General features: G+C 45.7%; 1 protein-coding gene across 5 annotated transcripts in view; it reads right to left on the reverse strand.

The window, feature by feature from the left end:
* The window catches only part of LOC138755078 (regulator of G-protein signaling 22-like), a 207,447-nt gene that overhangs the window by 128,365 nt on the left and 62,382 nt on the right, over nucleotides 1–16,700 (reverse strand). For all 5 annotated transcript variants that reach the window (XM_069920294.1, XM_069920296.1, XM_069920297.1 and 2 more), the window contains one exon: nucleotides 8,766–8,919. In XM_069920294.1, coding sequence (XP_069776395.1) covers nucleotides 8,766–8,919 — 154 coding nt within the window. The remainder of the gene's footprint in view (nucleotides 1–8,765; nucleotides 8,920–16,700) is intronic.

The raw sequence follows: 16,700 nt of genomic DNA on the forward strand, positions 1-16,700 counted from the left end.
ATGCCGTTGTTGCTGCAAAATCTTCATGCTGCCGGCTCCCAGAAACTGCTGCTCACGTCATTCTGGCAATGGTGCGAAACCAATTCTAGCCCAGAGTCACCGCTGGCTTCACCCATGCAAGTGCAGTAAGTAGAGTCCAGGCACCCTACCCTTTACTAAGTAGAGGCTTCAGCCTACTCACCCTCATGGTTAATCCGCCACTGCCCATTGCAACCTTTGAAACCCTTCCCCATGGTCCTCAACACCTCCAATCTTTGTATCATCTACAAACTTGCTGATCCAATTTACCATATTATTATCTGCATTATTGATCGAGATGACAAACAATGAAGAAACCAGCACTAACCCCTGAGGCACACCATGAGTCACAGGCCTCCAGTCAGAGCAGCAATTATCTACTACCAGTCTCTGGCTTCACCCAGAAAGCCAATGTCGAATATAGTTTACTACCTCACTATGAATACCAAGTGACTGAACCTTCCTGACTAACCTCCCACATGGAAACTTGTCAAAGGCCTAACTAAAGTCCATGAGGACATCATCTACAGCATTTCCTTCATCAACTTCCTGGTAACCTCCTTGAAAAATTCTATCAGGTTGGTTAAACACGACCTATCATGCACAAAGCCATGTTGACTATCCCTTATCAGTTCTTGTCTGTCCAAATACATGTATATCCAGTCTCTTAGAACACCTTCCAATAATTTACTGGCCTATAATTTCCTTGGTTACTTTTGGCGCCTTTTTCAAACATCAGAACAATATGAACTACAGTTACCTCAGCCCTGGCTTACAACATTTTAAATATATCTGCCAGAGCCCATGCAAGTTTATACTAGCCTCAAGGTCCAAGAGAATACCTTGTCAGGTCCTAGGGAATTTATCCACAATTATTCACTTTAAGAAAGCAAGCATCTCCTCCTCATTACTTCCTTAGTCTCTGTCAGTTTCCTGAGTAAAACAAATGCAAAAAAATTTTTTTATGTCCCCCATCTCTTATGGCTCCAGACATAGCCAACAACTCTGATCTTCAAGAGGTCCAATTTTGTCCATAACTCTCCTTTTGCTCTTAAAATACCTGAAGAAGCCCTTGGGATTTTACTTCAGATTGTCTGCCAAAACAACCATGTTTTCTTTTAGCCTTCCTGATTTCTTTCTTGAGCTTTTACTTGGATTTTTATACTCAAGTATCTCATTTGCTCCTTGTTTCCTGAACCTGCAATATATCTCTCTCTCTTCTCCACCAGATCTCTAACATCCCTCAAAACCTAAGGTTACCTATGCCTGTTAACATTGCATTGCAGGAACATACAAATTTTGCACTGTCAAAATTTTATCTTTAAAGGTCTTCCACTGACTGAGCACAACCTTGCCAGAAAATAAACTATCCCAATACCCGCTTTCTAAATCCTTTCTCATTTCCTCAAAATTGGCCTTTCACCAATTTAGAATCTCAAACCGAGGATCAGACCCATCTGTATTTGTAATCATCTTGTGTGACAGAATATAGATATGCTTTTGGGAGATAAATTGGAACAGATCTTATTTAAAATACTGGAGCTCTGCTAATGCTAGATATATTAGCCCCAGAACGTTTTCAAAAGCTTTGGAGAGTGCCCAAGAGACTTCACTAATGGATTGTTGTTTACAAAAAGGCAACAGATGAAAGAACTTGTCAGAGCCACAGATTGTCTGGAGTGGAACTCCACGTGGTTTTGCAAGCAGAGACAGAGTCAAACAGGCTTTCTCTCTGGGGGGGGGGGGTGAGAGAGAGAGAGAGAGAGAGAGAGAGAGAGAGAGAGAGAGAGAGAGAGAGAGAGAGAATAGGAGAAACAAAAAGGAACTCTGTGTGACCTGAAAGAAAGATGTTATCATCTGGAGAACCCTGAAAGCACAAGTTAAGTCAGCAAGACACTTAAGTGGCTGGGTTTCCAGCGTACACCAAATCTCTCTCTGAAAACTGACAAGAATGTTCCTGAGTGGTAACCATTTACCTTTCAAGCACCAAAGCCTAGTGAACTTTATAAATGTTAAATTTTGTGCACAGTATAAGAATTGCCTGAAACTGGTGAACTTCGAGGAATGAGAAGTGAGATTGGACTGTGAATCAAATAACTTTTCTGAACTCACACACACATTACATACACGTGCGCTTAGAATGAGAAGGGGGTTAGGTTAGGTTAGTTAAGTCAATAGAGATAAGTTAAAGCGTGATCCTGTTTTCATGTTTAAAAATAATTCAAAGCAACTTTTGTTTAAGTAACCATTTGTCTTGGTGAATATCTATTACTGCTGGGTTTTGGGGTCCTCTGGGCTCATAACACTTGAAACTAATGGCATTATGATCACTGGGCTTAAGGTGTTCCCCTACGCATATTTCTGTCACCTGCCCTGTCTCATTCCCCAAAAGAAGATCCAGTATTGCACTCTCTCTAGTTGGTGCCTAGACATATTGATTTAGAAAACTTTCATGAAAACATTTGACAAACTTTAAGCAGTATGGGAGTCCGAGTCAATATATTGGTAAGTTAAAGTCCTGGACCTGCCTGCTATCTCTCTGTAGATTTGCTCCTCCAATTCTCACTGATATTTGGGTAGTCTATAATAAAACCCCATTAATGTGGTTCCTCAGCTCCACCCATATAGCCTCAGTAGATGAGCCCTGTAATGTGGCCTGTGTTATGTACCTAGACCAGCAGCAATAGAAATTCACCAAGACAATGATATCATAAAAACAATTATTCATAACTATTAATAATTGTGTGAGAGAGAGAGAGAGATATGCAGGGCCCAAAACCATTACAGTTAAGGCACAATTGTTAAGAGAAACAATTTTTAAAGTTCAGTCAGTTTTGTGTTGAAACTCAAATTCATTAAATTGTTGCTTAAAGGTAATTATAGAGTAGGTGTGAGGCCTCAGACTTCTCAAAACTCACAAAATTCTTGTGGAGCTGTTCTCAGGGAATTGTTTCTTCATACGAATGGTTTACATCCCTTGTACAGAGAATTGAGAATTTTTTTTCTTCCGCAACAATTTCAAAACCTCAGATATGAGTCTGATGAAGTAACCATCACATGGTTATGATCCAGAAACAAGAATGCTCTTGCTTTCTTTTACCCAGAATTGGGTCAGTCATAAGTGGCTATTTAAAATGCCACTGCAGCATTTGACCAAGAGAAGCAGTAAAGTTGCCATCCTTTCCGAAGCCACTGCAATTCTGTGTTCCTCCCTTGACAACATGAAGAGTACCTCTCTGACCAGAGGCTACTGGATTTCTGACTCCAGATGAATCTTAATGCAATATTAAAATGCATGTTTTTTGGAGTGTCAAAGATTACATGATATCACTGCTGCCTTTGAGGTTTCTTCAAACCACTTCAAAAATATTAATTATGAGCAAAGGATTTCAGCCTGTCTGCTGACGATTGAATCCAAAAGTCCTCTGTGTACACAGATGTTTCTTAGCAAACATCTATTGTTTGCCTCAGGATCTTCGTGATGCCACCATCATCACCCTGTACAAAAACAAAGGCGAGAAATCAGACTGCTCAAACTACAGGAAAATCACGTTGCTCTCCATTGCAGGCAAAATCTTCGCTAGGATTCTACTAAACAGAATAATACCTAGTGTCGCCGAGAATATTCTCCCAGAATCACAGTGCGGCTTTCGCGCAAACAGAGGAACCACTGACATGGTCTTTGCCCTCAGACAGCTCCAAGAAAAGTGCAGAGAACAAAACAAAGGACTCTACATCACCTTTGTTGACCTCACCAAAGCCTTCGACACCGTGAGCAGGAAAGGGCTTTGGCAAATACTAGAGCGCATCGGATGTCCCCCAAAGTTCCTCAACATGATTATCCAACTGCACGAAAACCAACAAGGTCGGGTCAGATACAGCAATGAGCTCTCTGAACCCTTCTCCATTAACAATGGCGTGAAGCAAGGCTGTGTTCTCGCACCAACCCTCTTTTCAATCTTCTTCAGCATGATGCTGAACCAAGCCATGAAAGACCCCAACAATGAAGACGCTGTTTACATCCGGTACCGCACGGATGGCAGTCTCTTCAATCTGAGGCGCCTGCAAGCTCACACCAAGACACAAGAGAAACTTGTCCGTGAACTACTCTTTGCAGATGATGCCGCTTTAGTTGCCCATTCAGAGCCAGCTCTTCAGCGCTTGACATCCTGCTTTGCGGAAACTGCCAAAATGTTTGGCCTGGAAGTCAGCCTGAAGAAAACTGAGGTCCTCCATCAGCCAGCTCCCCACCATGACTACCAGCCCCCCCACATCTCCATCGGGCACACAAAACTCAAAACGGTCAACCAGTTTACCTATCTCGGCTGCACCATTTCATCAGATGCAAGGATCGACAATGAGATAGACAACAGACTCGCCAAGGCAAATAGCGCCTTTGGAAGACTACACAAAAGAGTCTGGAAAAACAACCAACTGAAATACCTCACAAAGATAAGCGTATACAGAGCCGTTGTCATACCCACACTCCTGTTCGGCTCCGAATCATGGGTCCTCTACCGGCACCACCTACGGCTCCTAGAACGCTTCCACCAGCGTTGTCTCCGCTCCATCCTCAACATCCATTGGAGCGCTCACACCCCTAACGTCGAGGTACTCGAGATGGCAGAGGTCGACAGCATCGAGTCCACGCTGCTGAAGATCCAGCTGCGCTGGATGGGTCACGTCTCCAGAATGGAGGACCATCGCCTTCCCAAGATCGTATTATATGGCGAGCTCTCCACTGGCCACCGTGACAGAGGTGCACCAAAGAAAAGGTACAAGGACTGCCTAAAGAAATCTCTTGGTGCCTGCCACATTGACCACCGCCAGTGGGCTGATAACGCCTCAAACCGTGCATCTTGGCGCCTCACAGTTTGGCGGGCAGCAGCCTCCTTTGAAGAAGACCGCAGAGCCCACCTCACTGACAAAAGGCAAAGGAGGAAAAACCCAACACCCAACCCCAACCAACCAATTTTCCCTTGCAACCGCTGCAATCGTGTCTGCCTGTCCCGCATCGGACTGGTCAGCCACAAACGAGCCTGCAGCTGACGTGGACTTTTTTACCCCTTCCATAAATCTTCGTCCGCGAAGCCAAGCCAAAGAAAGAAAAAAACATGTACTTGGGTAGATAGGGGTACAGACACCTCAGACACACACAGAAATGATTTTGAAAGTCAAAATGTCTGGTATTCCATTGTTGGTTGAAACTGGGTAAACAACCATAAAAATTGAAGAGATTCTTTATTGAAATTAGAATTGAATGGTTCATTAAATTGCTGAAACTCCCAGAATCACAGTGCGGCTTTCGCGCTAACAGAGGAACCACTGACATGGTCTTTGCCCTCAGACAGCTCCAAGTACATGTAACTAAAGATTAATAACATCGTCACACCGGTCTGAGCACAGCTGTGGTCATTTCACTGATTAGCAATGCCACACACCCCTCTTTCATCCCTCCCACTCGATCACATTTCAAACAACAGAAGCCTGAAAATATTGAGCTGCTCCTCCTGCAACCAAGTCTCACTAATGGCCACAATATCATAATTCCATGTGCCAATCCACACGTTAAGCTCATTTGACTTTCCTACAATACTCCCTGCATTGAAATAGATGCACATGAGAACATTATTTCCAGCATGCACAATCCTTTGATTTCTGTCTTTATATGCAGTCTTCAGCTCATTTTTTTCCTACTCCACTCCACAATCTGCTCTGGCCCTCTTTTTCCCATTCCCCTGCAAATCTAGTTTAAATCGCTCAGAGCAGCACTAGCAAGACATTCTGCAAAGATATTAGTGCCCCTCCAGTTCAGACTCAAACCATCTAGTCGGAATAGGTCCTACCTTTCCTGGAAGGGAGCCCAATGATCCAGAAATTTGAAGAATTCCCTCCTGCACAACATCTTTATCCATGTGTTAAGCTGCATTATTTTCCTATTTCTAACCTCACTCGCACATGGCACGGGTGGAAATACTGAGATCACAGCCCTGGATGTCCTGTCCTTCAACTTAGCATCTAACTCACTGAACCTTCTTTGCAGGACCTCATCACCTTTTGTACTCAAGTCATTGGGTCCCTACATGGACGTGATATATCTGACTACTCATCCTTCCTCTTTAGAAAACTCAATCTGAGATATTCTAGACCCTGGCACCTGGAAGGCAACAGATCATCCAGGATTCTTGACCCCTTCCACAGAACCTCTTATCTGATCCTCTAACAATTAAATCCCCCATCTCTATAGCTCGCATCTTCGTCTCCCTCCCTTTCTTGGCCAGTAATGAGTTCCACATGCATAGATCACAATTAAAACTTTGGACTTGCCAATGCCCGGCCTGAGAAGTGATTGAGCAACCCACTATTCAGGGGCTAATTAGGGATGAAAGATTCTCATAATATTCCAGGAATGACTCCAGTTATTTCAATGGTCAGAGGGTCACAGAACACTAAAGCACAAAAACAGCCCTGTTGGAGTATAGGAGAATGAGAGGAGATCTCATAGAGGCATTTCGTATTTTGAAAGGTTTAGATAGAGTGGATGCGGGTAAGATGTTTCCCTTGGGGTGAATCGAGGACAAGAGGTCATAGTCTGAAAATCAGAGGTTATCCATATAAAACAGAGATTAGGAAGAACTTCTTTAGCCAGAGGGTTGTGGATCTGTGGAACTCACTGCCACATACAGCAGTGGAAGCCAGATCACTGGGAGTATTTAAACAAGAAATAGACAAGTATCTCATTAGTGAGGGCATCAAGGGATATGGGGAAAAGGCTGGAAATTGGAACTAGTGTAGAGTAGCTTAGTGTAGATTTACGGAACAGGCTCAATGGGCCTAGTGGCCTGATTCTATTATTTTGTCTTGTGGTCTTGTGAATACCTATCTGAAATAATCCCATTTTCCCCACATTGGGACATTGGAACACTGCATTTGTTTCCTCAGCAAATCCCTGTCCAAATACCATTCAGTCATTGTAATTGTTTTCGGTATCCACCAGCTGATCAGAAAAGCAATCCTTCACTACTGCCCTTGGCCCACTATCAGCAGGCCAATCTTGGATCCAGAGACAAGGCTGCCACGAGTTTACAACTCTCTGAGGGAAGGACTGAATGAAAGGACAGTTACTTGGCTGTGAGCCATATCCACACATGGGTTTAATTAGTATCTTTCAGTTGTCAATCAGTATCTGTCAGTTGTCAATCACTGACTACCTCAAAAACTCGGACAAGCTGAAAGACTCTCAGAGGAATTCTCCTCTCTGCCTGTAGAGGTTGAGCAAACAATTATTACTGCATCTCGGCATTCTAACTAGTCCTTGACTCCCAGATTTTTTCAGTTATACAATCTCTTGGCAGGTGTATCTTTTCTTTCTTTTTTAAAATATTCTTAATGAGGATAATTAAAAAAAACATACATATAAATCTAATGCATAAGCTGGACTATTAAAAAAAGATCGATAATTTGTACATTTCAAATAAATCCTCGATCATACATCGTGATCATCCTTCCCAATCAAACCCATTATATCAAAATATTATTTTTAAAAGCCTCTATTAATCAAAACCCCTCCCTCTAAACATGGTAAATCTGCATATCTAATATACATAAGAAACGAAGGTCAACATTCAGGAACCATACGATGCTGTTCAGGAGCCATCCAAACACGCTAATTCATTAAATTATGTTAATATTTCATGAAAGGTCCCACATCTTATAAACGCTCATCTTTATATCTTTGGCGTTATGTCTGATCTTTTTCTAAACTTTGGAAGGACATAACCTCTTGTAACCATTGAGCATGAGAAGGTGGAATGCTGTCTTTTTGTGTATCTTTTAAAACATGTTCAGATCGAATACTATTTGTTGTCATGTAATAAAACAGAAATGTGATATTACATGAAATTGCCTTCTGTCAGCCATAAGGCAGACAAAGATTTGACTTTAGATTTAGCCCCATGCAGTCCAAGAAAGAGAAGCAAAAGAGAGTCACCAGGTGTCTGTAGATTCACCTCAAGTGGTCCTGCAGTCTCAGACTTGTTCAGTTCAAACCATTGGCAACCCAGGACCAGATCTGACACCATGAGGAACCCTTCAGCACCCAGGGCCCTTCGGGAGCCCTCCTTGCCCTCAGTATCCTGTCAAATCCCAGTTTTGATACCTGGTTTTCATGAGCCAGGCTCGAGCAGCCCGTAGCCTATTGTGAGCCCTTAAACCTCAGCATGCCAGCAGTCCACAGCTGGTTCCACATCTGCAAATCGCTTGTGTCAGTCTTTCAGCCACAGAGCCCCTCACTGGTCCATCACCATGGCCATCGTCCTTAGACTCATCTTCTCTGCTTCTCCCTCTCAACAGGGGGTTTCCTCCCTGCTACTGGTATCCTGCGGCAGCCTTCTGCTCCCCCCAGAGTCTGTAACCCCCATCCTGCACCGAGGCTGCTGCTGAACACAGGCATTGCCATCTTGGGCCCATGATTTAAAATAAAACACTCCTTTAACAGGCTGTTTAAAGCCTGTACAGAGCTGTCAGCAGTAGAGCCCTGCATGGGAATGCTATGTCTCCACTCCCAGCTCTCCTTTAGCCTGCACCAGTGGCAGTGCTGCAGCTCTGGTAGTGCCGCCATTTTAGACACTGAACAAATTTTAAACAATATTCTTACCTCATGTCTTTGTTGAAACAAATTCATTCACTAAGATTTTGCATAGTAAATTATTATGGTTAAAAAAAGTAAAATCTTATCTGCATCTTACCAGACAGGTCATGTTCCGCTAAATTTGGTATGTCTGAAGTAAGATGTAAAGGTGTCTTCATGGTGATCGTAGGTCTTTGGTCTGACTCTACCATCTTCACAGCAGCTTTTCCATTTGCTTCTGTGAACAGTGCTCTAGTTTGGGTCACCGAAGCCTAAGGAGACATTTTCATCTTTGTAATTATAGCGAGTATTTTAATTTATCTTTTTTAAAGTTAGAGATATAGCACGGTAACAGGCCCTGTTTTCAGATCACAAGCCCGCACAACCCAATACACCCATGTGACCCAACTAACCTCGTACCTCTTTGGAATGTGGGAGGACGAAACCCATGCGGACGTTGGGAGAACACACAAACTCTTCGTAAAACACCGGATTTGAACCTGGATCACTGACACTGTAACACTATTGTGTTAACTGCCTTGCTCACCTTGTCATTCTAGTATGTAATCCCACTGAAACTGATTTAAACTTGAAATGCTCTTCATGTCAAATAATCCCATTATAGCGACTAAAGTTGTGCTGACCACCCGGTATAGAATTCAGAATTATGCTTTTGCCACGTTTTAAGCATTGGATCAAATGGTTTAGGTAGTAGATGGGAGAACTATAAAGATATCTGTGTCAGATCAGGTGGGAGGAGGAGCACCAGAACAATGTGAAAACTGCAATTTATGACGTGATATTTTACTTTAAAAGTAAGAACTGTCAGCCACAAGGATGCCACAATGTGGAAGGCTAACAAGAAGGCCTACGTAATCACCTGATGTCATAACAATGTTTCTGACAGACCAATAGGATGGTTATGGGTAGATGCAAGGTTCAGATCGTGGCAAAGAGAGCAAGGAAAATGTCAGCTGCTACACTGCGGTGACAATAATTGATTCCAAGTTAAAGGCAAGGCTTTCATACAGTTGTCAGAAATTCAATTAAACATCAGTAGGCAGGGGAAAAAAACCCAGGCCCAAATGGCATTTGTATTTTCAAATGGGATTAGTGACCTGAGGGTAAGGTATAAAATTAGAACTCAACTCAGCCAAATCACTCTCCAGCCAACTTTTTGGGCAGATCATTTTTTATTCCTTCACAACCTCACTATCACCAGGAATATAATCTCAACCATATTCTTGTGCATAATCCTGTCCCAGCATGCGCTCACTCAACACAATACTATATAGGCCCAAATAATTTTTAAAAATCCCTTACAAAACTCTTATATGCTTTTGATCTTTGGGTGTTATCAACCTCACATTTGCTGTCTTTTTCTGGTTCCTCTTAAACTCTCTTTTATCATCCAAAGAGCAACTGTTGCTTTATCTTTCCCTTTATCAGATATATTCATAAACCATCACTGATTATCCATTATTCAATTACATGTTTGTCAGATCAGGTCCATTCTCAGCTAACAGAGATTGATGAAATATTTCTCTGATAGATCTCTCTTTCCATTTTTCTGCAGCTAATCTCACCACAGATATTATATTCCCTAAATATTTCATTCATGAGTTGCTCAATCTGACCAGTATTGGTGCCCAAAACCCATCAATGTCAAATTCCTCCTTGGGGCAAGAAAATGGAGCAGAAAGTCCTCTTGAACACAAATTTTTCAAATTTGCCTGTAAGTCACAAAAATCCTTCTCATCAATTGGCAACTGATGCCCAAGGCATCTATCCGCTGGAGGTTCGTGCAGTACCTCAGTGGGTACTGCGTTATTGGGGGCCCATTTCCTCAGGGCATATGGTCTACTGGTGGATGTAAAGGGCAAATGGCTGGTCAACGTTTGCACCTTCCATTCACTCCACTTTGATGCCACTGAAGCCTGCAGGCCAGAGATAGCCGCCATCACCGCTCCCAGGGACGAGTATTCCAGCATACTCAATGAGTTCCCACATACCTGCAACTGCAGTTCACTGCTGCCATGCCCCGGCATGGGGTCCATCACCATATCTCCATGCAAGGCCCCCCGTTGCATGCCAAGGCCAGGCGACTACCGCCCAAGAGGCTACAGCTGGCCAAGGAGGAGATCTGCCGCCTGCAGGAGTTGGGGATCATCCGCAGGTCCAACAGTCCCTGGACCTCACTTCTCCACATGGTCCCCAAGTTTTCCGGGGACTGGCAACCCTGCGGGGATTATAAGCGCCTGAACGACGCGACTACACCAGACAGGTATCCAGTCCCGCACATCCAGGACTTCACAGCAAACCTCCACGGCGCCCAGGTCTTCTCGTAAGTCAACCTGGTACAGAGCTATCATCAGATCCTGGTCCACCCTGTCGACATCACTAAGACCGTGATCATCACCCCGTTCGGGCTGTTTGAGTTCTTACGGATGCCTTTGAGACTTAAAAACGGGGCCCAGAATTTCCAGTACCTCATGGATGCAGTGGGCAGGGACCTGGACTTTGTGTTCATATACCTCGATGACATCCTTATCACCAGCCGTGACCACGAGGAGCACAAGGTCCACCTCCCCATCCTGTTTGCCCGTTTGGCAGAGTTTGGCCTCACAGTCAATGGGCTCGGCAAGCAGATGCTACAGTTTCTGGGGCACACCATCTCGGCGGCCGGAGCCACCCTGGCACCAGCGAAAGTCATGGCCGTGCATCAGTTTCCCTCAAGGGCCTGCAAGAGTTTATTGGTATGGTGAACTTTTATCATTGCTTCATCCCCGGCGCGGTCCGCATCATGTGGCCGTTATTCTCCATGCTCACTGTGAAAGACAAGATCCTGGCTTGGTCGGAAGAGGCAGAGGGCACCTTCACAGCAACAAAGGATGCATTGACGAGCACCACACATTTAGCTCACCCGAACCCAGAGGCCCACACTGCACTCTCGGTAGTCGCCTCAGGCACGGCCGTTGGGGGCTGTACTGGAACAGTGGGTCGATGGCCAGTGGTGCCCGCTGGCATTCTTTAGCAGGTACCTCCAGAACTCAAGTACAGCGCTTTCGACCAGGAGCTCCTGGCCATCTGACACTTCCGGTACTTCCTGGAGGGCAGCCGTTCACCTCTTTCACTGACCACAAGCCACCCGTGCAGGCCCTCGCTATGATTAAAGATCCTTGGTTGGGCTGCCAGCAGCGCCACCTCTTCTACGTGTCGGAGTTCACCACTGACATCCAGCACAGGGCAGGTAAAGACAACGTCGTGGCGGATGCGCTCGCTCGACTCACAATCGACAGCCTCGCCCCCGGCCTAAACTACACTCAGCTGGTGCAGGCACAGAGAGCTTACGTGGAAATGCAGGCCCTCCCTACCACCATTACTGGGCTCCGCCTCACCGGACATGCTGCTCTGCGACATTTCCACTGGTTCACTGCTCCCAGTAATCCCGCCGCAGTGGAGGTTGCGGGCTTTCAGCATTGTCCACGTGGCACACCCCTCGGTCAAAACATCAGTGTGGATGGTGGTGGAGTGGTTTGTATGGCACGGGCTCAAGAAGGAGGTCGCCCAAATGGCCAGGAACTGCACACAGTACCAGGCCTCCAAAGTCCACCAGCATATGAGGGCCCTGATTCAACAGTTTGACCCGGTGATTAAAAGGTTCCAGCATATCCATGTTGATATTGTGGGCCCTCTACCGGTGTCCAGGGAGGCACGCTACTTGCTGACAGTGGTCAACCGGACTACGAGATGGGTGGAAGCCATCCCCATCAAAGACACTTCCGCTGAGATGTGCGCCAGGACCTTGATCACCCACTGGATCGCTAGGTTTGGAGTCCTGGCACACATCACCAGTGAGAGAGGCGCTCAGTTCACTTCCGCCCTCTGGACTCAGTTGGCGAGCTTTCTTGGGGCTTAAGCTCCACCACACCACAGTGTATCACCTGCAAGCCAACTGGCTGGTGGAGTGATTTCACTGCCACCTGAAGTCAGCCCTCATGGCTCACCTCACTGGTCCCGGATGGGCAGACGAGTTCCCCTGGATCCTACTTGGCATCAGGACGGCTCCAAAGGAGGATCTGCAGGTATCGTCCGCAGAGCTGGTGTACAGTGCACTACTGTCATGATCTGGTGAATTCTTCAGCCCGGAAAAAGCCTCTGCGACCGACCACCTGACCCTGTTTGCAGACCTCCATAACAAACTCGCTTCGCTGCCCCTCTCCCGCCTCCGACACACCACTACACCCAATCAACCCGACTGCCCAAAGAGCTGGATGCGGCTGAATTAGTCTTCGTTCGGTGCGGCCTGCATGCTGTGCCCTCGCAGCACCCTTACAAAGGCCCGTACAGAGTCCTCCAGCGGTCCGGCAAAACCTTCACATTGGACATCAGGGGTAAAAGTGAACTATTTACGGTAGACCGCCAGAAGGCGGCACACCTGGACTTCTTGCAACTGATCCAAATAGCTCAGCTGAAGCGCCGAGTCCATCCGCCCAAATGGCAGGACGCGTAAGATGGTTCTGGGGGGGTGGGGTTGTGTGGTGGCACACATACTCGTGGCGAACCAGCCCCGCTTGTACCGCCACATGGTGGGGAAGCCATGAGAAGATGGTGCTGTCGGGGGACCTCCTTGCCTCGTGGCTTTAAACCAGCACGCGCCGAGGGCAGCCGTTATGACATCACCACCCACGCGGGGGCAGAGGTCACGCTGCCCTTAAAGGGGCGTGTGCGGGATTCGAAATAAACAGTCGTTATAAGGATATTGGAGTAGATGGAGGCTATTCGTCGGCCCATCGAGTCAGCTCTGTCATTCCATCATGAGGTGATCCACTCTCCCACTCAGTCCCACTCAGCCAACGAGGTGGCTGTGAGTCTCTTGCTTAGTAGCTGATGCTACAACAGCATAATTAATTATGCTACTTCCAGACAAGCTCAATATCTTCTATTGCTCACTTTGAAAGAGAAAATAATGATGCACTGTCTGAAGTCCCCACAGTCTTCAATGACTCTGCTCCTAGTTTCTGAGGCTGATATATCCTTCAGTTTGGCTGGAGGTTTTGCAGACATTTTCAACCTCTCACTGGTAACATGATATGAGGTCCCCACCTCCTTCAAAAGGACATTCATCATACTGTTATGAGCCCAGAGGACCCCAAAACCCAGCAACAATAGAAATTCATCAAGGCAAATGGTTACTTAAACAAAAGTTGCTTCTAATTTTCTTTAAACATTAAAACAGGATCAAACTTTAACTTACTACTATTAACTTAACCCCCTTCTAATTCTAAGTGCACCCCCCCCACCCCCCAACATTGAGAAGGATAAGCATGGGAGATGACCCTACATGACAGTGACTATGGCAGTGGAGCAGCGAGGGGCTCAGCCATGCAGGCTGTTGCTGTCTTGTAATCAAAGGACCCACACGGGCTGCTGGTGTCTGCCTCTGTGAACCAGGTGTCAGAACCGGGATTTGAGAGGGTGCAGAGGACAAGGGCACCTCAAGTGCTGAAGGCTTCCTTATCGTATTGGTGGTCAGGCTACAAATGGATATAGAAAAGGGGTCTGTGGAATTATAGAGGCTGCAGGAGCACTAGAGGCTGAATCCATGGACACTCAGTGTCTCTGAAGGGACTTTCCTTTGCTTCTTTTCTCTTACTGTAAGAGGCACTGGGCAATCTTCATGGCTACTCTTTGTCTGCCTTCCGGCAGATGAGAGGAAATTTCATGACATATTACATTTTCTGTTATTACATGACAATGAATTACTCTCAATAGATTCAAGATTCTTTTAGCGTCAAGAACAAGAGGGCCCAACTACAGGATTTAATATAGAGGAATATCTTCAGCCAGAGAACAGTGAAACTCTGGAATTTGCTACCACGGGTGGCTGTGGAGGCCAGGTCGTTGGGTGTATTTAAGGCAAGGATTGATAGGTATTTGAATAGACAGGGTATCAAAGATTATGGGGAGATGGCAGCAGAGTGGGGCTGAGTGGGAGAGTGGATCACCTCATGATGGAATGACAGAGCTGACTCGATGGGCCGAATAGCCTCCATCTACTCCAATATCCTTATAACCTGTTATTTTATAAAGAACGCATCAAGCTGCACAAAGCACGAGAAAAAATAATTAGACATTTACAGCTGAAGCTCATATAAACCACAAAAAGTATTTGAAGAATCATGACGGCATCTCCTTTGCCCTGTCAGTATTCTACTCATATTTGGCACTTTTCAATTTCTCTGTGCCATCATTTATACCAGATAAAATGTCAGGGAAGAAATTGAAAGGAAGTGGAACTGCAGATAGGGTAACATCATGATCATGGCAAAGAAGTGTGTATGATTGATCCATTCCATCTTGCCAGGTGAATCATCTGGGGTTAGGATTAAGAATTAAAGAAATCTGGAATTAAAAATAGTGACCAGAAACACAACAGAAGGTAGTTATAAAAACAATCTATTTGTACAACACATTCTTCTCAACATTTGGTCTGGCAAAATGCATCAGATTTGCAAGTTTTGTCAACTAAAGGAGAGGCAGATGGCATGATAGATATCAGAGAATCAAATTGTATCACATAGTCCTTTCCTAAGGCAGTGCCAGGCACTTGATATTGCTAGGTATCAGGGAAAGGTCATAACTCAAGTTAAGCAAAATGAGTGGTGGACTAGCCTCGCCAAGCGAACCCAGCTCAGCACGGACAGTGGCGACTTCAGGGGTTTCTACGAGGCTCTAAAGGTTGTGTACGGCCCCTCACCCCAAGTCCAAAGCCCGCTGCGCAGCTCAGACGGCAAAGTCCTTCTCAGCGACAAGATCTCCATCCTCAACCAATGGTCAGAACACATCCAATCTCTTTTCAGTGCCAACCGCTCAGTTCAAGATTCCGCCCTGCTACAGCCCGTAAGGCTAGAGCTGGATGAGGTCCTCACCCAGGATGAGACATATAAGGCAATTGAACAACTGAAAAGTGGCAAAGCAGCAGGTATGGATGGAATCCCCCCCAGAGGTCTGGAAGGCTGGCGGCAAAACTCTGCATGCCAAACTGCATGAGTTTTTCAAGCTCTGCTGGGACCAAGGAAAGCTGCCTCAGGACCTTCGTGATGCCATCATCATCACCCTGTACAAAAACAAAGGCGAGAAATCAAACTACAGGGGAATCACGCTGCTCTCCATTGCAAGCAAAATCTTCGCTAGGATTCTCCTAAATAGAATAATACCTAGTGTCGCCGAAAATGTTCTCCCAGAATCACAGTGCGGCTTTCGCGCAAACAGAGGAACTACTGACATGGTCTTTGCCCTCAGAGAGCTCCAAGAAAAGTGCAGAGAACAAAACAAAGGACTCTACATCACCTTTGTTGACCTCACCAAAGCCTTTGACACTGTGAGCAGGAAAGGGCTTTGGCAAATACTAGAGCGCCTCGGATGCCCCCCAAAGTTCCTCAACATGGTTATCCAACTGCATGAAAACCAACAAGGTCGGGTCAGATACAGCAATGAGCTCTCTGAACCCTTCTCCATAAACAATTGCGTGAAGCAAGGCTGCGTTCGCGCACCAACCCTCTTTTCAATCTTCTTCAGCATGATGTTGAAACAAGCCATTGACCTCAATAATGAAGACGCTGTTTACATCCGGTACCGCACGGATAGCAGTCTCTTCAATCTGAGGCACCTGCAAGCTCACACCAAGACACAAGAGCAACTTGTCCGTGAACTACTCTTTGCAGACGATGCCGCTTTAGTTGCCCATTCAGAGCCAGCTCTCCAGCGCTTGACGTCCTGTTTTGCAGAAACTGCCAAAATGTTTGGCCTGGAAGTCAGCCTGAAGAAAACTGAGGTCCTCCATCAGCCAGCTCTCCACCATGACTACCAGCACCCCCCTCCCCCCACATCTCCATCGGGCACACAAAACTCAAAACAGTCAACCAGTTTACCTATCTCGGCTGCACCATTTCATCGGATGCAAGGATCGACAACGAGATAGACAACAGACTCGCCAAGGCAAATACCGCCTTTGGAAGACTACACAAAAGAGTCTGGCAAAACCAACTGA

Source organism: Narcine bancroftii, chromosome 2, assembly GCF_036971445.1.
Source record: "Narcine bancroftii isolate sNarBan1 chromosome 2, sNarBan1.hap1, whole genome shotgun sequence".
NCBI lineage: Eukaryota > Metazoa > Chordata > Chondrichthyes > Torpediniformes > Narcinidae > Narcine > Narcine bancroftii.